We start from the raw sequence: 26683 nt of genomic DNA on the forward strand, positions 1-26683 counted from the left end.
TTTTTTTTTTTTTTAGTTCCCTATTGTGGAAACAGACGTTGACTCCCCCAACCCTCACAAATCGTGATCACAAAATATAACTTCATATTTTTACAGGGATAAATATACAAGAACTTGCCCTTGCATCCCACACAGTGGTGGTTGAGGGAGGGGTGGAGAGATTCTATGCAGAGGAACATTACTTTGACAGAATAAAGCCTCGTGACACCGCCCCCACGTGGCGGCAGGAGGCCGTTATCATCCCCCGCAGAGGGGAGGGGCAGCAAGAGCCCTTTCTGGCTCCTTTCTGACACCATGAAGACCTGGGCTGTGGAGCTAGGGTAAATATTAGGGCGGGCCGGGAGAGTGGACGTGACCAGGGTGGAGGAAATGGGTGAAGCTAGTGCAGAGAAAGATTCGTGAGGTTAGGGGCCATCAGCAGATCCCGAGACAACTGTTAGTCCACTTTTCCTAGCAAGAATTCACTTGAGATTTCCCTTGACCTTAAAAAAAAGGAATTGTCCTGTGTGTATGATTTCTATCGAGTCACGGAGGAAGATTGAAGCCATTTCGAAGTCTGACTTTCCTGCAGTCAAACGAAAAATGTCAGTCTTTTATTGGGTGACTATGTACTTACACTTCCAGAATAGAAAACGTGAAGTTATATTCACCAAACACCAATGCGTGTGTGTAGTCAACATTGTTGGAGTTGCATACAACAGCTTTCGAAACATGCGAAGATTGAAGGGCCAGATCAAAGGGGACACTTCAATACACTCTGCAGCTTCCTAGTGTGGCAGCTAAGTAGAGATTACTGAATTTGGTAAGAAGCAGAGTTTTAGTTTAGTGTGAAGGAGGTGCTGAATGTGACATCAAAGACTGAAGAATTAAGAGGACATTAATGAACAGGTTTTAAGTCTGTGATAAAGTGTACAAGATATAAGGCTATCTTTACATTGTTGTTTCCAACATTGGTTCCATCTTCCAGGATAAGGAAAACAAACACCATGACCCTCACACTTTAAAAGAAGCATGTCCTCCTGATCTTCAAACATCAGAAGAAAGGACAAGGTACTGTTCCATTTATATGTAGTATTGGTAAAATGTTGGTCAACTTTTCACCTAAGTATGAATCTAAGTATCAAGAATAAGTTAGAAAATGAGGGAATATATAAAATATTCTTCCTTGAACATATTTTCAGGAAAGGTGTCCTTCCTTAGACTCAACAAAGATGATAACATTTGGATTGTCAACAGTATGAGAGTGAAATGTGTGACCTCCTGGTCTACTGGACTTTGGAACTATGGATCATATGGTATAGGCACACTGAATGACTTAGCTGTATAAAATCTTTGGCTTGTGTTTATGCCTTTGAGTGAGAATGTTGCTAATTCATTTTCCTTATGTTAAGGAGGACCATACCTTCAACACTTGATTCCCTTATAGACTATACTGTCTTTTTCCCCATGGTGATATCATGAAGAATACAAGAGAGGTTTCAAAGGATTTGGAAATTAACTTCCAACCAAATCACACATTTTTACAGAAATATCTGATAGGGCTAACCAAATTAAAGTACTGCTAAAGAAAAATACCAATATTAAACATGTATGGTTATGTACATCATACCATATGTATTAGGAGTTTTACAAAATTTTGTCTTTGATTTTTCAAAGTAAAACTGTAGAAATTCACATTTTGTCTAAGAGAACACTGAGGGTCTGGTGGCTTTCCCAAGCCTGATGGTTTCCAAAGACTGTATCTCAACAGTAAATTACAGGTAAGAAGTAAAAACCAGGGTTGGGGATTTAGTTCAGTGGTATGCCCTGGGTTCGGTCCCCAGCTCTGAAAAAAAAAAAAAAGAAAAAAAGAAGTAAAAACCACAAGGTTGATTGAGGAATACATTCAGCTATAAGATGTGTCCTACATATTTTCTGAGGAATTAAATAGTCTTGGGTAGTCATTAGAGAAACACAAGGTTCCAAAAACATTGTCTAGAATATATATTGTAAAACACTGAAGAACTTATCTGATATGGAAGGAAAGGCCTGTTGTACTTACTCATGTTAATAGTTTAGATAGGAACCAAATAATAAACACCTTGTAGTGAAATTTGAGACTGTTGGTATGAAAAACACCATTTCAGGACAGAATTGATTGGGATTGACTTCAAGATGCAGAATATGTCTAGAGACAGTTGTGATGTATAATCTGTCATCTTTCTCCACCTTCTTTCTTGACACAGATAAGGCAGATATTTCAACTGTCAAATCAACAGTAAGTGACCATTTTAACATGAGTATTTTATCATGCCAATCATGTTAGTGTTGCCAAGAGTAAAAAACTACCCTTAGTACATCTACCTGTGCTTTCAAAGCTAAATTGTTCTGAGAATATCAATAAAGCTCTTTTTTGTTTTTGTTTAAAGATTTGTTCATTTTATTACATATAAATACACTGTAACTGTCTTCAGACACACCAAAGAGGGCATCGGATCTCTTTACAGATGGTTGTGAGCCACCATGTGGTTGCTGGGAATTGAACTCAGGACCTCTGGAAGAGTAGTTGGGTGCTCTTAACCGCTGAGCCATCTCTCCAGCCCAATAAAGCTCTTTTTGAATACTATTTCAGTAACAATAGTATCAATTCTATGTAAATGAACTTTTTCTATAGGTAAATAGTGTAGCTTATTCTCATGTTTTTTGTTATGTTTACAATAGAATTAATTGTGTTTATTGGGAAAACAAAAAATGTTAATGGTGCTTATCATTTACTATATGAGATTACATGAGAAGTATTCAAATAAAAATAGAGGGGCTTCATGAAGCTGGATTAATGACTTGCTCTTTCAATAGTGAAACTTTTGTTTTTAACATGTTTTTACAATGGATCTGAAGTCATTATTGATGAATAATGACAGAGAAAATGAGTATTTCTTCAACTGAGCTACTTTTAGTATTATCCTAAGGCCACACAGGGTGTTTTCCAACTTAAAAGAAGTTTTATGGGGAAGAACTTAAGGCTACTTAAAACATAATATTATTAAACAGAGTTGGTAGTAAGTAATGGCCTGGCCAGAACTGAGTTGAAAAGGCCTTTAATTCATTAAACATAGTTTTTCTTGTCTATTCCAGGACTTTTGACAATAATACAGGGGTGAGGAAAAAAATCCCACAATTTCTAATTTCTCTCTTATAGAAATAACCACTTCTAAGGGTTTGGTAATTTGGGGTCTGCATAATCCTAACTCTGAAATCTTGACTAAATCCTGGTGCAGATAAATATTTTTTGCTCTCATTAAGGGTAGCAAGATGAGCGAGTGATGGGAAATGGAGAAAAATGAACCATACCCCCTTTCCCACAATAAGATGGATGGCCTATTTTTCTCATATTCCCTTTGGTTAAAGAAATGGTAACAGATGTTTGCAGGAAGGTGCTAGGAATTCCTGAGTGTCTGCACATGCAAGTCAAGGGCAAGCTTCAAGTTTTTCAGTTGATGATCCTTTTAGAGACATGGTGACTCCATTATGATTGATTCTATTTGCACCACATAGTGGTTCTTTCACTGCTACACTGTTAGTGAACTGATGTTACAGGTGCTTGTCAAACCTTGACCACCCAATTCCCCACTCCCCGAGTTCCTGAGCTGACTTCAGTGGGAATGTTTGTTTGTTTGTTTGTTTTGCTAGCTTCCAGCCATGGCTTGGTTCCAGGTGATGCTGTTTGTCTTTGCTGTGCTGCTACCATTGCCACCCACAGAAGGAAAGGTAAATTGAAAGTGGAAACACCCTCTCATAGCAACCTGCCGATGTTTGAAAATGGCAGGCTACTGTGAGAACAGAAGAATCCAGAGTGTCTGGTCGGTGGAAAAAAAATTCATGAGTGGTTCAGAGCACTTCACAGGGAAGAGACAGGGACTGGATATTTGCTCCACCACTCATGGCTCTGATAGCCACTAGACACATGTACCTACTGAACACTTGAGAAGACAAAATGTATTTCTACTAGAAGGTTAATAGGAAGGTTAAAGATGTAGCAGAAGTTCAACAGCAAATCTCACAAGTATTCTGTTAAGCAGTGAGATAACAGTATTTTTGTTTAATTGGTCAAATAATATATTAAGTTCAGAGCACTGTTGGTAAGAATTACCAAAGACTTGCTAGCTGCATACAGTGGAAATATGCAGGCTAGAACTCTGTAATCAAGATCTCTCTGGAGGGGCTTTGGAAGGGACTCATTCCATCCTCTTTATGGTGACTTCTGCCAATTGTCCTTTGCCAGGATGCTGTGTGACTCCAGCTTCCTCCTGCCTGCGAACACAATCTCTTCTCTATTTCTCCTGGAATCTCTTGGCCTGAGATTCAGGCTCCCCTTGGTTACTTTAGGCTAATTTTGTGTCAAGATCCTCAAGTTGATTACTTGTAAAGCCATTTCCTTCCCCAATAAGACCATATTTACTGGTCCTTAGAATCAGGCTATGGAAATATGTCTAGAGGGAAATCACGCAACTCATTACAAATAAATACATTGCAGAAATTATCTTCTTAAACATTTCAATAACGTCATCACCAGTTAAAGTCACAAGTTACTCCAAAATTACAATTTAAAAAAGATAGCATGTTATGTGGGATTAAAGAGCTAATTATGGATATTCTGCCCAAAGTATTTTCTGTGTTATTTCATCACATTTCCATGTGATTGCTACAGAAATGTAAGACTATATAATCTCAACTTTGCATTTTCTTCACCGTTGGCACTGTATTTATCTCTTGTAGTTCTTGTAGGTACTGTATAGAAACAATTGAGATGATTTCTAAATTGAAAAAAAAATCAGATTCTAAGGTCTTTTTACTGTGTCATCAATGATCTTGGAATTAGCATGTAAACTATTGTTAAGGTGTGGAAATCTTGATTTCCGACCTTGTACTTTGCCTATGTCTTTATGCTTTAAGGATCCCAGAATGAGGTTGGTCACTCTTGTCAGTGTGTATGGGACTCACATGGATTTCACTTCATGACCTGGAAGTCTGTGAATATGATGCTATGGACTTTGTTGTCTGTTTTCACACTCTGCAGAGAATGTGCTTCTTATGCTTCCAGGGGTTTATTGTAACACTTTCCCATCTTTTCTCCCATGGTTGATTTGTTTTCCCTCCTACACCTTCACAATTCTCTTTTCACTTCCTGGTCTAACTCCTGTTCATCATTCATCAAATCATTATAAAGTGAGATGTTATTGGATTTGAGCATCATTAAATGCTTACTGATTACCTCACTCAGCATAACGCTATGTGCTTCTCAGAAGTCCAATGGACATTGTCCATCTTCTAAAATCCCAATCCAGAATCATCTTTTGTGAACTCTTCATTATCCTCAATAAACTGATCTTTCCTCATATTGACTCAACCAATTGGAGATTTATTTTTTCAATGCAATATGAACTCTGTAAAGATAGATCCTGTTTTTCTTTAACTTTAGATTTGATACATATTTTACTTCCTGATATCCCAATCAAAGCTCTATTGATACTCATATAAAAATAAAATAATTATATCAATAAGTAAAATTTTCATGTACAAAACAAAATGACATAAAAATCAGAAAATTTCTTATCCTACGAAACCACCATTTTGTGTGTGTGTGTGTGTGTGTGTGTGTGTGTGTTCTGAAATTACTTAAAGTGACATTTTGAGGATAATAGGAGAAATATAGGAATGACTGATAATTCAGGGGTGGGTCATTGCGGATGCTTGACTTGTGCATCCATTATAACTTAGGAATATGCAACTGTGCGAAATCTGTTGGTTCAAGGCATTACCTAATAGTCTTTGTTCTCGGGAACACAAAGCATGAGGTAGAGACAGAAAGAGTCAAAAATGGCAATGCTTTTTGGTCAGAAGTATGAAGACAGGGACATGAGAGTCTGCAGGGAACTGGCTACTGTAGGGGAGGGGTAGGTAACTACCCCAAAGTATAAGAAAACATACTGTGTCTATTAGACATCTTCAGAATCTTGCTCACACACACGAGGCATTGTAGCGTTGTCTCACATTGCAGAACTTGTCTAACACTCAAACCAGAATTAGCTGTCATACACACCTACTCATTAAGAGAAGCTGAAAATATGAACACTATACCAATTTTATTACTAAACTGAGCAAAGTTAGGAATATTCCATTCGATAGATGAGTTTGTTGCCTTCAAATTGTGTGGAAAAGATTTCCAAGCAACCTTGGAAAATGTGCTGCCTAATGGTTTTGCTAGAGTACTGGATGGGGCATGAATTTGAATGTTCTGCCTTCAAATGCAGGTGTTGCAAATAGCAGTGTCCCCTGTTAAGACTAGGATGAGTCACTGGCTTTACTCACCACACCTTACTGTGGCTTGATCAAATGTGAATAGTTGTCTTGGCCAGACTACTATGAATAGTCTATGAAAAGTATTACCTTTTATTATTTATTTATTTTTCATACAATAGCTATTGATTATAATTTTCCCCTCCACCAACTCCCAAATCATTCCTACCTCCCTACCCTCCCAATTTGTATACTCTTTGACTCAAAACAAAAACCAAAACAAAAAAAAACAACAAAACCCCCAAAACAGAAACCAAAACAAGCAAATGACGAGACAAAAAAAATGTCAAACCAAAATAAAAACTTCCACAACACAGCAAAACTAAATTAAATAAAAAGCGATAGCGTCTGTGTTGGCCAGCTACCCACGGGCTTAGAACCTGCCCTAGAGTGTGATTAATATACTCACTGACACTCCATTGGACAAGACTGGTTTTCTCTTTGCCAGCAGTTATCATTAACAAATAGTTTGTCAGTTAGTGCTTTGACCCCATGTCCAGTTTCCCTTTTCAGTACTGGGATTCTTATCTGACCACCTGTGCAGGTCTAGTGTCTTCTGCTCCTGTCTTAGTAAGTTGATGTGTGTATTTCCTGGTATCTGGAAGACATTGTTTTGTTGGAGTTATGTATCATCTTTGGTTCTTAGCATCATTTGCTCCTTCTTCTGCATAGATCCCTGAACCTTGAGGGCAGGGCTTTGATTAAGTCTCACTTAGGACTGAGTACTCTACAGTCTGACACGCTCTATATATTGTCCAGTTGTAGGGCTCTATGTTAATTCCTATCTACTGCGAGAAGAAACTTGTTGGCAAGATCTGAATGATGCTCTGATCTATGGGTTTAGCAATATTTTTGTTAACCACTTTAACAGTGTTAAGTATGGGTTCCACCTCATGGAGTAGGCCTTAAATACAATAAAAAGTAGTTTGTTTCTTCCCTAAAATTGATGTCATAATGCACCAGTGTATTGTCTTTTGCAGATCACTGTTTTAAGTCTAAAGGGTTGTATCTATCTGATATTACCTTTCTTCTTGGGTCACGTGCAGCATACCTTCCAATACCACTTCGCATAGGATTAATTAAAAAATGGTTGAATTAAAATCAAAATCAAGCATTTGTGGCCTCAGAGGAATTTTTATTTTGCATTGAATTCCTTAACATCTCTAAGTCTTCTGCCCACTCTTTCCTATTAAAATTAAGTGTTGACTTAGAGTCATAGGCATTGCTGAGCAGCTAATTCCTTTTCTGTGTGATATTATGTGAAAAAAATACAAAGTGATTTTGTTCTAGTAATTTCTTAACTGCCTGATATTAGGAAATTGTAAAAAGTGATTTTTCTTTAGGATCCAGACTTCGCTACTTTGACAACCAACCAAATACAAGTTCAAAGAGAGATCATAGCTAAACACAATGAACTGAGGAGACAAGTTAGCCCCCCTGGCAGCAACATACTAAAAATGGTAAGACTGTAATGTGGGAGTCAGCTGTGGAGGGAGGAGTCAATGCTAGCTGATGAGATAGATGTGGAGGGAGGAGAGGTGATAATGGCTTCTTCATGTTGTGGTATAAAACATTCTTCTTTTGAATTTTTGCCATTTAAAGTTCTATTTGGGTAAGATTGTAGTTTTGTTTCTAACATGGTTAGATTATTTGTCAAGTTTGGGGTCTGGTAAGTTAGATAGAAGCCAAGTCTGCGCATACAAGGTGTTTTGTGAAGCACTTCCTCCATTGTCTTCCCTAAGCATGTGTCAAGCCAATGTCTTGCAGTATCTTACTCCTTGAAGATTTATTTTTATTCTCGCTTTCTCTTTCTCTTTCTCTCTGTCTCTCTCTGTCTCTCTATCTCTCTGTCTCTGTCTCTCTATCTCTCTCTCTGTATCTCACATGCACACAGAGAGAGAAGAGGAAAAGAGAGAGGGAGAGAGGTAGGGGGAGGAGGAGACACATAGATATGTATATAAGTGGAGAGACCAGGGGCATCAGATTGCCCATAGGACTTGGTTATGGACAGCTGTGAGTCAATTGACCAGGTGCTGGGAAGCAAATATGGGGCCTCTTCAAAAGAACAGTAGGTTTTCTTAGCCACAAATGCCTTCATTCCCAATCTTATCTCCTTCCTGATGTAAGGCATTTCCCAGGGCAGTGTTAATAGCCTATTCAAGCACATTTATCTCCCACATGGAAGCAATAGGCATCAACAGACAATATTAGAATATCCTTAGAATCTTTCACACATCAACATTTAGCATCATTCACACACAGTTAGATATGTCGCCCTTTCACAAATCCCTATTAGATTTCTCTTCATGTGGAAACTGGTACACACTGGAATTAAAGCAAGCAAAAGAGACTTGCTTTTAATTTTTATCATCAATTAGGTAATCAATTGATTTTTATTAGTTAATCATAATATCAATGATAATTATGAAATACTTTTACAGAAGGTTTATAGTTTTGCTAACCAACTGTTATATGCTTTCATTATGCTTGGGGTCATTATGGCTTTCTTTTTCTCTTGATATTTAGGAATGGAACGTACAAGCAGCAGCAAATGCTCAAAAGTGGGCTAATAACTGTATTTTAGAACACAGTAGTACAGAAGACCGGAAAATCAGTATGTATTTACATATGGCTGCTGAATAAATGAATAAATTCAACACTAACAGTCCTCTGTGGGATACTGCATTAAGACTTTGCACATAAATTCTATTCATACTATCTTTCAAAAATCATTTCTTTATGCATATTAATGTATAATTGTAATAACAGTATGGTTCACGTTCATTTATGTCTTATATAAAGGTTTTACACAATTGTATCATTTGTTCCATTCAACGTATCATTTGTTTTTTCCAAGCTCATAAGCAAAGCAGATCATGGGTCATCCTTTTTTAAAAAAATTCTCAGGTTAACAAAAATAACGCTTAGGAAGAAAAACAACCGACACACTGAAGTCCTGTCATACTGCAAGAAGATTTTTTTCAAGCTTTATTAAATGTAATCTTCTATCGCCTCATTTTAATATTCTACAGTTTTCAGCATTTTGATATTCATTTTATGACATATATTTGTGTTTGCTTCTTGCTGCAAAGTACTTCATGTATTGAAATCACATTAAAAATCCATGTAGACTCATTATTTTGAGAATCTTTATTTTTAAATGTAGTTTAAAAATGTAGTTGATGTTAGTTTTTTCATTTTCATTTTCTTTTTGTTTTTGTGAGTTTTTTGTTTGTTTTTATTTTTGTTTGCTTGTTTGTTTTTGGTTAGGCAGGATGTCACTTTATAAGCCTGGCTGTGTTAGAACTGTCTATGTAGAACAGGTTGGCTGTTAGCTTGCTGTGATCCTCTTGTCTGGGACTCTCAGTTCTGGTGTGCAGTGTCAAGTATTGTTTTCTATGTTGGGGATTTGGCAGATGCATAGATTAGTGGAGTAGAATCTAAAGAACAACAGGACATCTTTTATGGAAAAGTACAGAACCATGAGGGTGGAAACTTTGATGCATGCCCAGACCTTCCACAGAAAACTTACTTATTATATCTTGAAGCATAATGCATGTAGAAAAGCACAATAGATGAAGTGTTTAGTTATACCTGAATTGTTTCAGTTGATTTATTATTTTATCATTTAATTATTTTATAAGGTGTGGTCTTTTTGGAGGATGTGTGGTTTTGTTAGAGGAAGTGTGTCTTCGTGGAGGTGGGGCTTTGAGATCTCATAACTCTGGCCAGTGTGAGACAGTCTCTCCTGGCTACCTGTGTGTAGATAGTCCTCTTCTGCTGCTTGCAGATTAAGATATAGCTGTCTTGGCTACTCCAGCAAAATGTCTACCTGGATATTTCCATGCTTCCCATCATGATGACAGTGTAAGCCACCTGCAGTTAAATGCTGTTCTTTATAAGAATTGCCTTGATCATGGTGTCTCAAAGCAATGGAAACCCTAACCAAGACAGCATTTTTCAAATTTATTGTATGCAGTATAGACATGTCATATAAGATTACATAGATTAAATGAGGAAGTGGCTATCATTACACTTGTCCTGGTCATATCTGGTTCTGCAAGGAAAAGGATTAAGTCTGCAAAACCATCTTCGTTTCTGCCTACAGTTGTTTCTTTAAAATACTGTCTCAAATGCCTTCATGCCTTAATCATATAAAAAGAAACATGAACGTTTCCTCAGGTTTTTTTTTTTTTTTTGACCAAAGGAAAAATTCTTCAAGTTCTGGTCACTATTTTTACTAAGTCTGAATCATAAAGCTAAAAACAAACAAAGCATACACACATGAATTTACTACCTAGATGACTGTGGTTTTGGCAATGCAAATAGAGCAGACTTTAAAAAGAATGGGGTTTCACAATCTATTTAAATATTTGCATGTTTAGGCCTCTTGATTGTATCAGGTAGCTGTCTTCTCATTTGATCAATCAATCAATCAATCAATCAATCAATTGAAGTAGCAGGCACCCGGCTCCAACCTCAGCCAACAGATAGCCACCATAGGTCCTACGCCTGAAGTGCAGCATTTTGCATTTGGATAGTCAATTTATTTTGCCACTGAGAGTTTTAGTTTTCCTCACGAATCCATTCCTTCCCAGATATAAAATGTGGCGAGAATCTCTATATGTCGACTGACCCTACATCCTGGAGAACCGTAATTCAAAGCTGGTATGAAGAAAATGAAAACTTCGTTTTCGGCGTAGGAGCTAAACCCAATTCCGCTGTCGGACACTACACTCAGGTGAGTAAAGCAGAGGAAGATGCCATAGGTGCAAACACCGTAACTATCGGTTATGTATAGTAACAATTATTGTAACAACTTATGACCCGTTCCTAATTTCACTATGAGGGGACAGGCTGAGTAGGTACTACACAGTTCTGTTATTGGAGCGATACATTACTTTATGCCTAGGATCTGAAGAATTACTGTTAGGAAAGCATGCATTATATCCTACCATTATAAGTGCATAAAAGGTGAACTCGATTACATATTTAGTATTTTAAAAGATCCTAAAATGAAAGTTTACTACTGTGAATACAAAAGTTAATTATTTTGTAAGATATGTGTTATAAACTGTAGCACACACCCATTTATGTGCTATACATATTAATAGTTAATTTTGAGTATTTTACCAATTTTCTCATGGAAGTTCATGCATTTATCTCCCATGGACATGTAGCTTGTTTGGTATTCATCTTTCAAAGTTGGATGTGGAGTTGCTTACTGTCCCAATCAAGATACCCTGAAATACTTCTATGTTTGCCATTACTGTCCTATGTAAGTATGCACTTCAGAATGAAATACCTGTAATTTTACCTGCGATATAATATGTGAAATATATATAAAGCAAATTACAGCCACAAATGTAGCTCTACCAAGGGAAGGACAAATGTCAAGGTTCTCCTTTTTAAGATCTAGGCAACTTTAATTTGTCAGAGAAGAGAGAAGTTCCACAGTTCTGAATGTAAAGATCTAAGATCTCCTTCAACATTTAGGAAATGAGGCTGCTTTCCATTTTCCTTCCCTATGCTCAGGTTCACTCAAACACCATTTGTGCTATCTATTTCTCTAAGATTTCATGTTACTTATTTTGCTATTGATGGTGATTCAAATAGTTTAAACTATTGGCTTGCATATGGGGATGACAAACCTTGATTTCATCTTTTCTTTCCTATTCAAATATTTCTTTAGTTTTCTTTTTTTTCAAGAAAGTTTATTTTAAAAAATGATTTCATTTATTTACATTCAAAATGTTGCCTCCTCCCAGAGTTCTTTACCCCTTGCCTTCACCTGTGAAAGGGTGCTCACCCCCTGCCTCCTCTTGTGCCCCCCTTCCCTGCGGCATTAAGACTCTACAAGATAAGGGGCATCTTTTCCCACTGTGGCCAGACAAGGCATGTCTCTGCTACATGCCAGGGGCCTCTGAGCAATCTGTGTTTACTCTGTGGTTGGTGGCATTGTATCTGGGAGCTCTGGGTTAGTCGACACTGTTGGTGTTTCTGTGGGGTTACAATCCCTTTCAGCTCCTTCAATCCTTCTTCTAACACCTTCCTAGGGCTCCCTGACCTCAGTCCAATAGATAGCTCTAAGTATCTGCATCTGTTTCAGTCAGCTAGTGGGAGGGCCTCTTAGAGGCCAGCTATGCTAGGGCCCTGTCTACAATCGCAAGATAGCATTAGTGATAGTGTCAGTGTTCAGTGCCTACCCATGGGATGGATCCCAAGTTGGGCAGGTCACTAGACTGCCTTTTCATCCATCTCTACACTATTTCTGTTCCTGTATTGACCAGGCCAGCTCAGGCAGTCAATAGGGTCTCAAGTAAGGGAGTGAGGATTGAAAAATAAAAACAGACAAAATTATAACATGTCTCCAGCCCATACTGAGTCTGAAGCAGCTTTGCTTCTCTCCGGCCTTTTATATTGTCCTAGGTACATCCCCAAAGCATGATCAGTTATTACATCAAAGATAAAATAATCAAGTCAAGTTGTAAACAAGGAGATCACACAAGAGAGTAATTAAGTAAAGTAGTAAGCAAAGAGATCACATAAGGTAGTAATTCAGCAAAGTAGTAAACAAAACCCCATATTTTGATCAAATATTTTGATTTGAACCTACTTCCTTGTTCAAGCCCAGTGACAAATGCCAAATTCCTAAAAGTGGCACCAAAAGCTCTCAACAATGCATTTCTTTTAGACAGGAACAATTCTTGGTCAAATATTTTGAAGGTTGGTCTGTGAACCCATCTGGAGCCCTATCTGCTAGAGGTGGTCTTTTCATGTTCAATCTTCCGATTGTTGGGCATTTCAGATAAGATCACCCCCATCGAGTCCTGGGTGTTTCTCACATCCTAGGTCTCTGGGATTTTCTAGAGGGTCCCCCCACCCATACCACCAGAAATTGCATATTTCCATTCATTCACCTGGAACACTGGACTTCTCTCCTGTCTCCTCCCATAGCTGTTCCTGCCCTCCCCATTCTCCTCCACTTCCCCTTTCCCATCCAGATCCCTCCTTCCCATCTGCCTTTTGTGATTATTTTGTTCTGTCATCTAAGTGGAATTGAAGCATCCTTATTTGAGGCTTCCTTATTAAATTTTTATGGTCTGTTGGTTATATCATGAGTGTTCTGTACATTTTGGCTAATAACACTTATACTGTGCATGTGCTTTTGGGTCTTAGTTATCTCACATATGATGTTATTTTCTAGTTAAATCTCTTCATCTGCAAAATTCATGATGTCCTCATTCTTAATAGTTGAATAGTTTTCCATTGTGTAAATTAACCACATTTTCTGTATCCATTCTTCAGTTGAAGGATATTTCAATTGTTTCTAGTTTCTGGCTATTATGACTAAGGCTGCTACGAACACAGTGGAGCATGTGGTATGATGGAACACCTTTTGGGAATATTGTAGAAGCAATATAGCTGGGTCTTTAAGTAGAACTATATCCGGTTTTCACAGGAAGCACTAGATTGATTTCCAGAGTGGTTGTACCAGTTTGCAATCTCACCAGAAATGAAGGAGTGTTTCTCTTTATTCACATCCTTGCCAGCATGGGCTGCTACTTGAGCTTTTGATCTTAGCCATTCTTATTGATATACACTGGAATCTCAGAGCTGTTTTGATTTGTAGTTCCCTGTTCACAAAGGACTTTGAACATTTATTTAAGTGCTTCTCAGTCATTCAAGAGATTCTTTGTTGCGATTTCTATGTTTAGCCCTGTACTACATTTTAAAACTGGGTTATTGGGATTTTTTGTAGTCTAACTTCTTGAGTTCTATATATATCTTGAATATTAGTCCTCCATCAGATGAAGACCTATCAGAAGAATGAAGATCTTTTGCTAATGTGTAGGTTACTGTTTTGTCCTATTGACAGTGTCTTTACAGATGCCTTTCCATTTCATAAGATCCTAAAATTCAATTATTAATCTTAGACATTGGTTTTCTATTCAAGAAACTTTCCCCTGTGCCAATGTGTACGAGGCTATTTCCCACTTTCTGATCTGTGAGAAACAGTGTATCCGGGTTTATGTTGAGGTTTTTGATCCATTTGGACTCGAGGTTTGTGCAAGGTGATCAATTTTCATTCTTCTACATGTAGACATCAAGTTAGAGCAGCACCATCTGTTGAAAATGTGTTCTTTTTTCTCTGTATAATTTTGGCTTTGTAGTCAAAGATCTAGTGTCCATAAGTATGTGGGTTTATTTCTGGGTCTTTAATTCTATTCCATTGATCGTCCTGTCTGTCTCTGTATTAATGCCATGCTTTCATTTAATCACTTTGCTGAAGTTGTTTATCATGTTTAGGAATTCTCTGCTGAAACTTTTGGGGTCATTTAAGTATACTATCATATCATCTGCAAATAGTGATATTTTACTTCTTCCTTTCCAACTTGTGTCCCTTTGACTCCTTTTGGGTGTCTAATTGCACCGGCTAGGACTTGAATTACTATATTGAGTAGGTAGGGAGAGAGTGGATAGCCTTGTCTAGTCCCTGATTTTAGTTGTATTGCTTCATTTATTTTTGTGTTGGCTACTGGTTTTCTGTTTTTGCTTTTACTATTTTTAGTTATGGGACTTGAGTTTCTGAAGTTTCCAAGACTTTAATCATGAAGGGGTGTTAAATTTTGTCAAATGCTTTCTCAGCATCTAATGCGATGATCATGTGGTTTTTTTCCTTTGGGTTTATTTATATAGTGGATTATGTTGCTGTATCTCCATATACTGAACAATCCCTACATCCCTGGGATGAAGCCTACTTGTTCATGGTGAATGATTGTTTTGATATGTTCTTTGATTTGATTTGGGAGAATTTTATTGGGTATTTTTGTATTGATATTCAGATATTCATGAAGGAGACTTTTAATGACTGTTTCTATTTCTCTAGTGGTTATGGGACTATTTAAATGGTTTATCTTATCGTGATTAAACTTTGGAATCTGGTATCTGCCTAAAAATTTGTGTTGCTTCCAGAATTTCCAGTTTTGTTTTTGTTTGTTTGTTTTTTATTTGTTTGTTTGTTTGTTTGTTTGTTTTGTATAGGCTTTCAGAGGATCTGATAATTTTTTGAATTTCATCAGTTTCTGTTATTATGTCCCCCTTTTTCTTTCTGACTTTGTTAATTTGGATACCGAGTCTGTGCCCTCTGGTTATTATGGCTAAGGGCTTATCTATTTTGTTGATTTTCTCCAGGAACCAACTCCTGATCTTGTTGGTTCTTTGTCCAGTTCTTTTTGTTTCTACTTGGTTGATTTCACCCTGAGTTTGATTATTTCCTACTATCTACTCTTCTTGAGTGTATTTGCTTCTTTTTGCTGAGATCGTTCCGGGCTACTATCAGGCTATTAGTGTATGCTCTCTCCAGTTTCTTTTTGAAGGCACTCAGAGCTATGAGTTTTCCGCTTAGCACTGCTTTAATTTTATCCCACAAGTTTGGATATGTTGTGCATTCATTTTCATCAAATTCTACAAAGTCTTTAATTTCTTTTTTTCTTTCTTGACCAAGTTATCATTGAGTAGAGCATTGTTCAGCTTTCATGTGTGTGTGGGCTTTCTGTTGATTTTGAAACCAGCCTTAGTCCATGGTGATCTGATTGGATGCTTGGGATTATTTCAATCTTTCATCTGTTGAGGCCTGTTTTGTGACCGATTGTATGGTCAGTTATGGAGAAGGTACCATGAAGTGCTGAGAAGAAGGTATGTTTTTGTTGTTAGAGGTAGAATTATGTTTGTGTTGCTATCTTATTTTGGGTTTGTTGAAGGAAGATTACTTTCTTGCTTTTTCTAGTATGTAGTTTCCCTCTGTTGGCATTTTCCATCTATTATCTTTTGTAGGCCTGGATTTGTGGGAAGAAATTTTGTAAATCTGTTTTTGTCATGGAATATCTTGTTTTCTCCATCTTTGGTAATTGAGACTTTTGCTAGATATAGTAGTCTTAGCTGGGATATGTGTTCTCTTAGGGTCCATATGACACCTGTCTTTTAGCTTTCTTAGTCTCTATGGAGAAGTCTGGTGTAATTCTTATAGGTCTGCCTTTACATATTACTTAACCTTTCCCCCTCACTGCTTTTAATATTCTGTCTTTGGTTTGTGCATTTTTTGTTTTCACTATTATGTAATGGGAGGAATGGGCATCTCTTTCTTTAGCTTTGGGAAGTTTTCTTTTATATTTTTCTTGAAGATATTCACTGACTCTTTAAGTTGCAAATCCTTAGGTTTGGTCTTCTCATTGTGTTCTGGATTTCCTGGATTTTTGGTTTAGGAGCTTTTTGCAGTTTGCATTTTCTTTGACTATTGTGTCAATGTTTTCTATGGTATCTTTTATCCCTGAGATTGTTTCTTCTATCTCTTGTATTGTGTTGGTGACGCTTCCATTTATACTCCTGATCTCTTTCCTAGGTTTTCTATATCCAGGATTGTCTCCCTTTGTGCTATAATTCTTTTAAGGATTTTTGTGTTTCCTCTTTAAGGGCTTCTTCTACTTTTCTTGTGTTCTCCTGTTTTTCTTTAAGACAGTTAGTTATTTATGCCCTTCTTAAAGTCCTCTGTCATCATCATGAGATGTGATTTTAAATCAAAATCTTGCTTTTTCAGTTCGTTGGGTTATCTAGGACTTTCTGTGGTGGGAGAACTGGGTTCTGATGATGCCAGTAGCCTTGGTTTTTGCTGTTTAAATTCTGTACTTGTCTCTCATCATCTGTCTATCTCTGGTGTTAGTTGGTCTTGCTGTGTCTGACTGGAGCTTGTCCTTCCTGTGGGTCTGTAAGCCTGTGATCTTAGGAGTGAGATCACTCCTTGGGGAACCAGCTTTCTTTGGGCAGGATTTGGATATAGAGAGCTGTGGGATAGCCCTAATGCTGGGTACAGAAGGAGACTGGAAGTATTCTGTTCTAGGATGCACCTATTGGATATTATTGTATCAAAAGTGGTACATGGCAATGAAGCCTATTGATTGTGATGAATGATGTTTTTGATGTGTTTTTGCATTTTGTAAGATTTTTATTAATTATGTTTGCATTAATATACAAAATTGGTCTAAAGTTCTCTTTGTTGGTTCTTTGTGTGGTTTAAATATCATAGTAACTGTGGCTTCATAGAAAAACTTAAGTAGTGTTTCTTTTGTTTCTATTTTGTTGAATAGTTTGAGCAATCAATATTAGCTCTTCTATGAAATTTTAGTAGAATTCTGGTCCTGGGCTTTTCGTTGTTGTTGTTGTTGTTGTTGGAAGGTGTTTAATGACTGCTTCTATTTCCTTTTGTGTTTTGTGAATGTTCAGTTTACCTTGATTTAACTTTGGCATGTGGTGTCTGTCTAGAAAATCATGCATTTCATCTAGATTTTTCCAATTTTGTAGAGTATTGACTTTTGTTGTAGGATCTGATGATTTTTTTTGAATTTCCTGTTTTTTTTTGTCTCATTTTTCATTTCTGATTTTGTTAATTTGGATGCTGTCTTTGTGCCTTTTAATTAGCTTGGCTAAGGGTTCATCTATCTTGTTGGTTTTCTTAAAGAACCAGCTCTTGATTATTTTGATTTTTTGTACTGTTCTCTTTGTTTTTTTGTTTTGTTTTGTTTTTGTTTTTGTTTTTATTTTTAATTAATTGATCTCATCCCTGAGTTTGACTATTTCCTTAAACCTACTTCTATTGGGTGTGTTTTCTTTTTCGTTCTAGAGCTTTCAGGTGTGCTGTTAAGTTGGTAATATAAGGTATCTCCATTTCTTTATGAAGGCACTTGGTGCTATGGGTTTTCTTTTACACTGCTTTTATTGTGTACCATAAATTTGGTTATGTTGTGCCTTTGTTTTCATTGAATTTGAGATTTAATTTTGTTTCTGACTAAGCGGGGAGTTTTTCAGTTTTCATGAGTATGTGAGCTTTCTGTTGTTTTTGTTGTTATGTAAGTTCAGCCTTAGTTCATGGGGATCCAGTCTCCATGTGTCAGTTTAGGCTTGTTTTGTGTCTGATTATATAATTAATTTTGGAGTAGGTGTCATGAGTTGCTGTATAGAAGGTTTATTTTTTTTTTGTTTCGGGGTGAAATGTTCTGTAGACATCTGTTAAATCCATTTGGTTTATAAATTTTGTTAATTTCACTGCCTCTGTTTAGTTTCTGTATTAATGCATTGTTCATTGGTGAGAATGGAGTGTACAAATATTCCACTATTATTGTGTGAGTTTCAATGTGAGATTTGAAATTTGATAAGGTTTCTTTTATGAATGTGAGTGCCCTCCCTTCCATTTGGAGCACAGATGTTCAGAATTGTGACTTCATCTTGATGGCATTTTCCTTCGATGAGTCTGTCTTTTTCCATCTCTTTTGAATACTTTTAGTTGAAAGTTTATTTTTATTGGATATTAAAGTGGTTACTCCAACTTCTTTCTTGGGACCATTTGCTTGGAAAACTTTTTTCCAGTTTTTACTCTGAGGTAGTACCTGTTTTTATTGATGAGGTGTGTTTCTTGTATGCAGCAGAATGATGGATCTTGTTTATGTATCCAGTCTGTTAGCCATCTTCTTTTTATTGGGGGATTGAGTCTACTAATGGTTGAGTGATATTAAAGGCAAGTGATTGCTAGTTCCTGTTATTTTTGCTGTTAGAGGTGGTATTATTTTTGTGATTCTCTTCTTTTGGGTTTGTTGTGAGATGATTAAATTCTTGTGTTTACTTGGATGTAGTTACTCTTCTTGTGTTGGAGTTTTCATTCTTGTATTCTTTGTAGGACTGGACTAGTAGAAAGAGAGTGTTTATATGTGGTTTTGTTATGAAATACTTTGGTTTCTCCATCTGTGTTGAGAGTTTTGCTCAAGACTGTAGCCTGGGATGGCATGAGTGGGTCTTAGGGTTTGCATGACACCTGCCCAGGATTTTCTGGCTTTTAGATTCTCTGTTGAAAAGTCTGGTCTAATTCTGGCAGGTCTGCTTTTATATATTACTTGGCATTTTTTCTTTACAGCTTTTAATACTTTTTCTCTGTTCTGTACATTTAGTGTTTTGATCATTATGTGGTGGTAGGATTTTCTTTTCTGGTCCAGTCTATTAGTGTTCTGCATACTTCTTATACATTTATGGCCATCTCCTTTTTTAGATTAGTGAAGTTTTCTTCTATGATTTTGTTGAAGATGTTTTTCAGGACCTTTGAATTAGGAATCTTAGCCCTCTTCCATTCCTATAATTCTCATGTTTGGTCTTTTCATTGTGTCCCAAAGTTTTCTGGATGTTTTGTTTTAGGAACTTTTTACACTTTGCATTTTTGACTCATAAGTAATTTTATTGCTTTTAATTAATTAATTTAATAATGTTTATTTTACTTATTCATTTTATATCCCACCCATTTCCCCCTTCCCCATCACTCCTCCCCCAATCTGTTCCTCCATCCATCTCTCCCCTTCTCCTCTGATCTAGTGCCCTCCACTTGGGTATCCTTCCACTTTTGTACATCAAGTCTCTGTGAGGCTAGGTGCATCCTCTCCCACTGAGGCTAGACTAGGTAGCCCACCTAAAAAGATATATCCCACAGACAGGCAACAGCTTTTGGGCTAGTTCCCATTCCAATTGTTTGAACATACATAAAGACCAATGATACATATATGCAAGGGGAGGCCTAGGTCCAGACCTTGTATGCTCTTTGGTTGGTGATTCAGACTCTGATAGTCCCAAGGGTCCAGGTTAATTGACTCTGTTTGTCCTCCTGTGGAGTTCCTATCACCTCTGGGGCTGCAATCATTCCTCCTGTTAGTCTGTAAGAGTCTCCAAGCTCTATCCACTTTTTGGCAGTTGGTGTTTCCATCTGTCTGATCAGCTTCTTGGTGGAGTCTCTTAGAGGACAGCCATACCAGACTCCTGTTTGCAGGAATAGCAGAGTATCATTAATAGTACCAGGGATTGCTCATGGGATGGGTCTCAAGTTGGGCTTCCCCCAAGTCTCTGCTCCATCCCCCATTCCTGAATTTCTATTCAAATGTTTTAATTTCTCATTATCTACAAAAGATGAAAAAAAAACCAGATTGGTACCACAAATTCTTCTTCTTCTAAATATTTGACTACCACATAACTTTCAATTTTAAGTATATTTATTTTTTAAAAGGAGTAAATGGGCACACTTCCTGTCATATTTCTTTAGAGATGGTTTCTCCAGTAACAGAAAACTGAAGTAGAAGAGATTTGAACTTAGAATTTGTTCTTTAGCACATCTTTTAGTGTTCAGTAGATGGAATTCAAAGATCGTGGAGATAGATATTTTGCGTGATCCTATAATATATTGCGTGATCCTAAAAGCATCACATGGCAGGCACAGAACACAATATGTGGAATGGATAATAGGATGCTGGGGAATGGATGTACAGATCATTTCTAGGAACTGCATGCTTTCTCAAAGTGCTAGCCCAATACACCAAGACACAGTGGTATTGCCTTTGGCTCTTGCTTCATGTGCACATTGCAGATTTAGTTTGCTATGTACCTTCAAGTTTATTAACTTGCCTATGGGGCTAGGACCATCATGAGTAGTCCCACATTAGTTCTCATAAGGCCTTGGATGTTGGCACATGTCGAAACTTTGTAAATTTTCATTTGTTTTTAGTAAATAAAAAATTCCCACCTATGATATCTTTTTAAGGACTAGCCAGAGTTGCTTACATTCACACTACTAACTGTACACAAACAATACAAACTCACCCTCAGCAATAAGAAATAAAGACTGAAACATTTTTCCATGCTAGAGCAACTGAAGTATAACCCAGTTTTTCAAATAGAGAGTGCTTAGTAATGAATGGTTTTCCATTATCACTCCCATTTAGGAGATATTCTTTGTCTAGAGTGATGTGTTCCCTTAACCTACCCTTTGTAGCGTCTTACCTTAGTAATTATTTCATTCATCTGGCAACAAAATGGAAAAATTCTAGATGCCAGTTACCTCAATTCTTTTATTTAGTTTGGTGACTTCTGATCAGAGAGATGATATGATAGCTAATCTTGGTTATCACCTTAACACAGGTGGGAAAGGAACCTTAAGTTGGGGACGTTCCCATATCAGATTGACCTGTGTCCATGTCTATGAGGCATTTTCTTCATTGCAATTAATGTAGGAGGGTCTGCATGCTACTTTTAGGCAGGTGGACCTCAACTATGAAGGAAAAATAGCTGAATTTGAGCCTGGGAGCTTCAATATGTAGCATTTCTCCAATCTCTTGTTTCAATTCCTGCCTTCAGGCTCCAGTCTTGGCTTTGCTCTATGATAGACTGTAAATTGTGAGCCAAATTAAATGCTTTCTTCCCCGAAGTTGCTTTTAGTCATGCTTTATCTCAGCAACAGAGAGCAAACCAAAAAAAAAATCAAAAACAAAACAAAACAAAAAACAAAAAGGGTCAATGTGTGAAGTGGTTTTTTTTCTTTCATTTGGATAGTTGTCTGAGTTATACTGTGAACGTCTTAATTTTAGTTTTGTTTACAAAAACTGAAAACTGTGTTACATGTGTATATGTTAAGTCATGCTTCAGTGCTTAAAACAAGCAGCAATAGTAAACATAATTGTATATTTGAAATTTCAGGGGTAACAACGTGATGAAAAAGAGTACCCCATATCATCAAGGGACACCTTGTGCTAGTTGTCCCAATAACTGTGATAATGGATTGTGCAGTAAGTGTGATGTGACTCACTGGTAGTTTATCATAGAGGTAGCATTTTAGTTTATTCTATGAATTGCAAAATTGACTAAATGATATATTCTTGGGAGAGGAAACAAACCTACTCAAGAAAATGTCAGATTTTTTATACAGGTTAGTAATTTACATTTTATTTGTAATGAAAATAATTTTAGGTATGTTACATAATGGAACATTTACCTTACCCTCATTGACTATGACATGTGGAGACCATTCACTGTGTCTTTCATTTATAAATCATTCTGTAAAGTCAATATCAGTAGACTCAAAGTATATTTAAAATCAAGACAAGGGCTGGAGAGATGGCTCAGTGGTTTTAATCTAAAGCATGTTCCACTCCAAGAACTAACCATTGGTGGTTCACGACTGACGATGGCTCCAGTTTCAGGAAATCTGGTGTCCTCTTTGCCTTTTGCAGGAACCTGAATACAGGTTTTGAACACACAGACATGCAGGTACACATTACACATAACTTAAAAAACATTAAAAATTTAAATTATGTATACCTACAGAAGTTGAGACCATGTTTTACCTATCTTTACTACTATAATGATAGTATTTGAGCTCACTGTGGATTTTCTCATTCCTATAGTATACTCAGAAACATAGTGTTTACCTTTGAAAATGATCACTTTTCTGATAATTATGTTATAGTTTTTGCAAATATTTAATTACAATATTTAATCTTCATACAGTATTGGCTTATAGAAAAGCCATAGCTGCAAATGAAAGAACAAAATAAATACCACGTGTCTTACTTTTTTCATGAATAGAAGTAGGCATCACTATTGGGTTCCAGAATTCAAGATACTTTTGTTAAAATTACTATCAATGATAGAATTGAACCACTTATTGAGATTTTTACCTTTCAGGTGTGTTCACTTTTATTTAGCATTATTGCTGATTCAACTGTGTATCTATAATTTAAAATATTAGTATCAAAACTACAAACTAATTAGAAAGTGTGTTGAGTGACTATGTTTCTGCTGAGTTCTATTTGCTAAAAGTTTGGAATAGAACCCATTTTCAGTGAATATTCAATAGGGAATTTTCAACAAAAGGGAGTTTCAGTCATGTTCCATAAAATCTTCTTGCTACTGGTATACAGAAATCATAGGTCGCAGCCAGCTTAGGAGGAGTGGAGAAACTTACTTTAAATACAACGGGTATTACTGCAAAATAAGCTGAATGAACAGCCAGTGTTTGAATGCTGGGTGCATGCTCATTAGAAGAAGAGAGATCAGAGTGCAGTTCCACTCCTGCTAGAGATATAAATGCAGTTGTTGGAATTTTAGGTCCTCAAGACTGTAGGAGAGCTCTGATTTGATCATACCTGTGAACAATACATTTTGAGAGTCTCAGGAGTTCTGAGAAAAACATGGCATACGGTCCTTGGTTCAATCCATTCACAAAGGGTATTTACTCCTGAAAGCATAAAATTCTGTATCCACAATGTAAGATAACGGAAAAAGTCCCTCTAACATATGCCTTTAAAGCTTAGCCACTAATAGACACCTGCTCAATGGGGACTTGTGATGGGTTAGTTAGTCTAAGAAGCTAATTTACCATGCATTAAAATAGCTGTACTTGCCTAGTGCCTAAGTGGGCTTATTAGCAGATGGAGATATGTTTATATCATTTCCCTCCCCCCTCTTTGGCTGCTAATGGATATAAGTGAGTCAATTCATCTATAAGAAATAGTTCATTGAATATGGATGGATGAGTCAGTGAGGTCAGCCAAGGTCCCTCCTGTGCCATTTGAAACCAATCACAGTGGCAATGCTAGTGTGTTTCTCCTTCCTACTTCTCCGTTAACATTTGATGAGTGGAATATTTTGCTGCTACTTTAGACAAAGGCAATAAGATAACTGTGTCTGCTCTCATTTCAGCCAATAGCTGTGATTTTGAAGATTTACTTAGTAACTGTGAATCCTTGAAGAGTTCAGCAGGCTGTAAACATGAGTTGCTCAAGGCAAAGTGTGAGGCTACTTGCCTATGTGAAGACAAAATTCATTAACATGCCCAGCGTGCAGCATGACAGACTACATGAGAAGGGGTACAGACTTAGTTGAGACATGACAGGGAAAACCTATAGGAGAGTAGTGAAACAGTGCATCCCAAATGACAAGGCTTCTTTCCTTCCTGGATTTATATAGAAATGTCTTTCATACAGCCATTAAGAAAGGTGTCATTTAGGATAACAACTCTGGATTTTGACCAACTTTGCTGCTTCAAATGTAGTGAAGCGAATCAAGTGGAGAATTTTGAAAGTTGTACCATAACTGGTCATTCACCTCTAGAACTTTGAAAAGGAGAGAACTGTTTGTGTCCTAAACCAACCTGCAATGGAAGAATGGGCTGTAGTTACATCACCATCAACCTACTTCATAGTGCCTACCAGGATGAATCTTGACATCTAGATTTGTCTTATGTCTTCTTACTTTAACACAAATTATCATCTTTTCCAATAAAGAATTCAAGCTACCACAAAGATGTGATTTTCATGTAATAATTTTTAATGGTATGTTGTTTCAACTGCTAAGAACTAAACCCAGACAAATAATTATACAGATTACAGTCTGTGAAATGGATACCTTAAGTTGAATTGAAACGGAAAATATGTCAATTATATCTTGATTTTATTTTATGAATATCTAAAAATCACCATATAGAGGATGTACCTCAAGATAATATAAGCCTAGTCATTTGATGAAACAATTAGCCCTACAGAACTGAGCTGCTGAGCATAATTAAGCTTCTGACTGGCCTCCTGAGCAAAATTGTGAAAAAAAAGTGTACATATTTTAGAAAACTGTTAATAACATGCATAACAGTTTTTAGATGAAACTTGGAGAGATTGCAGAAAATAAGCCTTCCTTGCTTCTAATGCCAATATTCAGCTTTTGAGTCCATTTTGTCAATGTTTGCTTTCTGCTTGCCAATCACATGCAAGAAAGTCAGGTCCTTCATTTGACCAGTAGTCCCAATAGCTTGTTTTTATACACAAGTACTCATATATCCTGAGTCCAAGAAAAGCTTTCATTCCATCAAGAGAAGCATCCTTGATGTTCTTGGGATAATAGTAGTTTGGCTTTTCTGCATGCATTGGATTGGCATGTAAATGTGTCTTTTCTGTCATATTCTACCCTAATATATCAGAAATTTTCCCTGATAAACAAGCAGAGAAAATCTAGGCTCATGCTTACTTGCGTGATATGACCTGGAATGTTCACTGGCCCTTCTTCATCCTCATTGAAGCTTAGAATGACATCTGGCACCATAAAGTTCCTATGTGGTGTGACCTTTAAGGATCACACCAGCATTTCCATATCACTTGGTTGAGGGGCATGGACACACCTCCTTAAAATCCACACTGTTTTTATTTTCAGAATCACCACTTTCACTTTCACTCACTGCATCCTCAATGTAATCATCACTTGAATCAGAAAGAGAAAGGTGATTTTTACACTCCCTCTTTCTCATTTGATTCCTAATTCTGTAAAATATCCACCACTTGCCGAACTGAGTAGTGACTTGACCTTGCCAGATTACCTGTTAAAGTGCTCAGTTAATTGCTTGCTTCATGGTGAATTCCACCGACAACCCAAATCACTTCAAAATGAAACCAAAACAGACATTTCCAATAGACCATTTGCAATCATCTAACATCATGCTAGCACAAAACTTAGCCATGGTTGGGTGATAGTTTTAGCTCTTGGTAATGAGACACCTGATTGTCCTGCTATACTGGTAATTTGCTATTATAGACATTTATGCCATTCCTGCTTTAGTGAGAAGTTGGTACAATATGGTTATGATGAATAAATGTCCTAGAGAAGTTAACATTCATAATTCTGTTCATTTCATTTAACATTGTCAATGACATATAAATAAGCTTGTTTGTTCATAAGACTAGGCTTGCTAAACCTCTCAAACTTTGAAAAGCTTACCAGAAATGTTAAAAAAAATTAGATCTGTTCATATAAATCATTACCTGTCATGAGTTCCCAATGTCCATGACATGAGATTTCTGAACTTTTCTGCACCACTGAGGAAAATGTATTCATAATTCTAAAACATGTTAAAATTTCTTGGTCTACCTAATTTTACCACAGAATTCTGTCAAATACATAGAACAATATTTAGAATAGCTGTGCATGACCTGTTCTAGAAAACAAAGTGAAGGAAATACTTGCCAGTTCATTCTTTGAGATTGTCATCCTAATACTGAAGTAAACTTAAGGTGAAAAAAAATAGATGTATAACTATCCTACATATGGAAAAATTATAGAAAAACACTTAGCAAATGCCCAGTAGCAAAAGTAAACATTGCCTAGAATTTGGAACAAGTTATAAATGGACTTATGTTGTATACGGAGAGCATTCATTGCTGTTGTCCAGCACACTCACTCTTGTCAGAGATCCCATGACCGCCTATGGATTTCTTCTAAAGAAAGGAAGTTTCTTCATTGTAGCTTTGAGACATCAATTGTCCCATGAGCTGTTTTTTTCAATCCCTTTTATAATTTTATTCAGTGTCAAGTGTACTTAAAAAAGGAATAGTTTTAATTTTACTTCATGAAAAGTCATGTGTTAAATTTCTCGAGGAACTGATAGAATGGATATATAATATTAAATATATTACATGAATATGTATTAAAAGGGGCTTATTCGATT

General features: G+C 36.7%; 1 protein-coding gene across 2 annotated transcripts; it reads left to right on the forward strand.

The window, feature by feature from the left end:
• On the forward strand, positions 1 to 24497 carry Crisp2 (cysteine-rich secretory protein 2). Of its 2 annotated transcripts, NM_001011710.2 has the most exons (10): positions 231 to 320; positions 968 to 1050; positions 2226 to 2257; positions 3670 to 3747; positions 7680 to 7796; positions 8863 to 8950; positions 10935 to 11077; positions 11517 to 11614; positions 21892 to 21980; positions 23896 to 24491. In NM_001011710.2, exons 4-10 carry the CDS (start codon positions 3679 to 3681, stop codon positions 24021 to 24023), a joined length of 732 nt encoding a protein of 243 aa, NP_001011710.1. In that variant the 5' UTR covers positions 231 to 320; positions 968 to 1050; positions 2226 to 2257; positions 3670 to 3678; the 3' UTR covers positions 24024 to 24491. The 2 variants fall into 2 exon arrangements, with proteins under 2 accessions (XP_006244705.1, NP_001011710.1); XM_006244643.5 differs by lacking the exon at positions 2226 to 2257 and having other exon boundaries at positions 1 to 320; positions 23896 to 24497.
• The last annotated feature ends 2186 nt before the right edge of the window (positions 24498 to 26683 follow it).

The sequence above is a fragment of the Rattus norvegicus genome, chromosome 9 (assembly GCF_036323735.1).
Source record: "Rattus norvegicus strain BN/NHsdMcwi chromosome 9, GRCr8, whole genome shotgun sequence".
NCBI classification, from domain to species: domain Eukaryota; kingdom Metazoa; phylum Chordata; class Mammalia; order Rodentia; family Muridae; genus Rattus; species Rattus norvegicus.

Coding starts and splice junctions, on each gene's coding strand:
- Crisp2 (XM_006244643.5), top strand. CDS start 3,679: ATGGCTTGGTTCCAGGTGATGCTGTTTGTCTTTGCTGTGCTGCTACCA. Junction 8,951..10,934: donor TACAGAAGACCGGAAAATCA/GTATGTATTTAC, acceptor ATTCCTTCCCAG/ATATAAAATGTGGCGAGAAT. Junction 21,981..23,895: donor CTGTGATAATGGATTGTGCA/GTAAGTGTGATG, acceptor CTCTCATTTCAG/CCAATAGCTGTGATTTTGAA.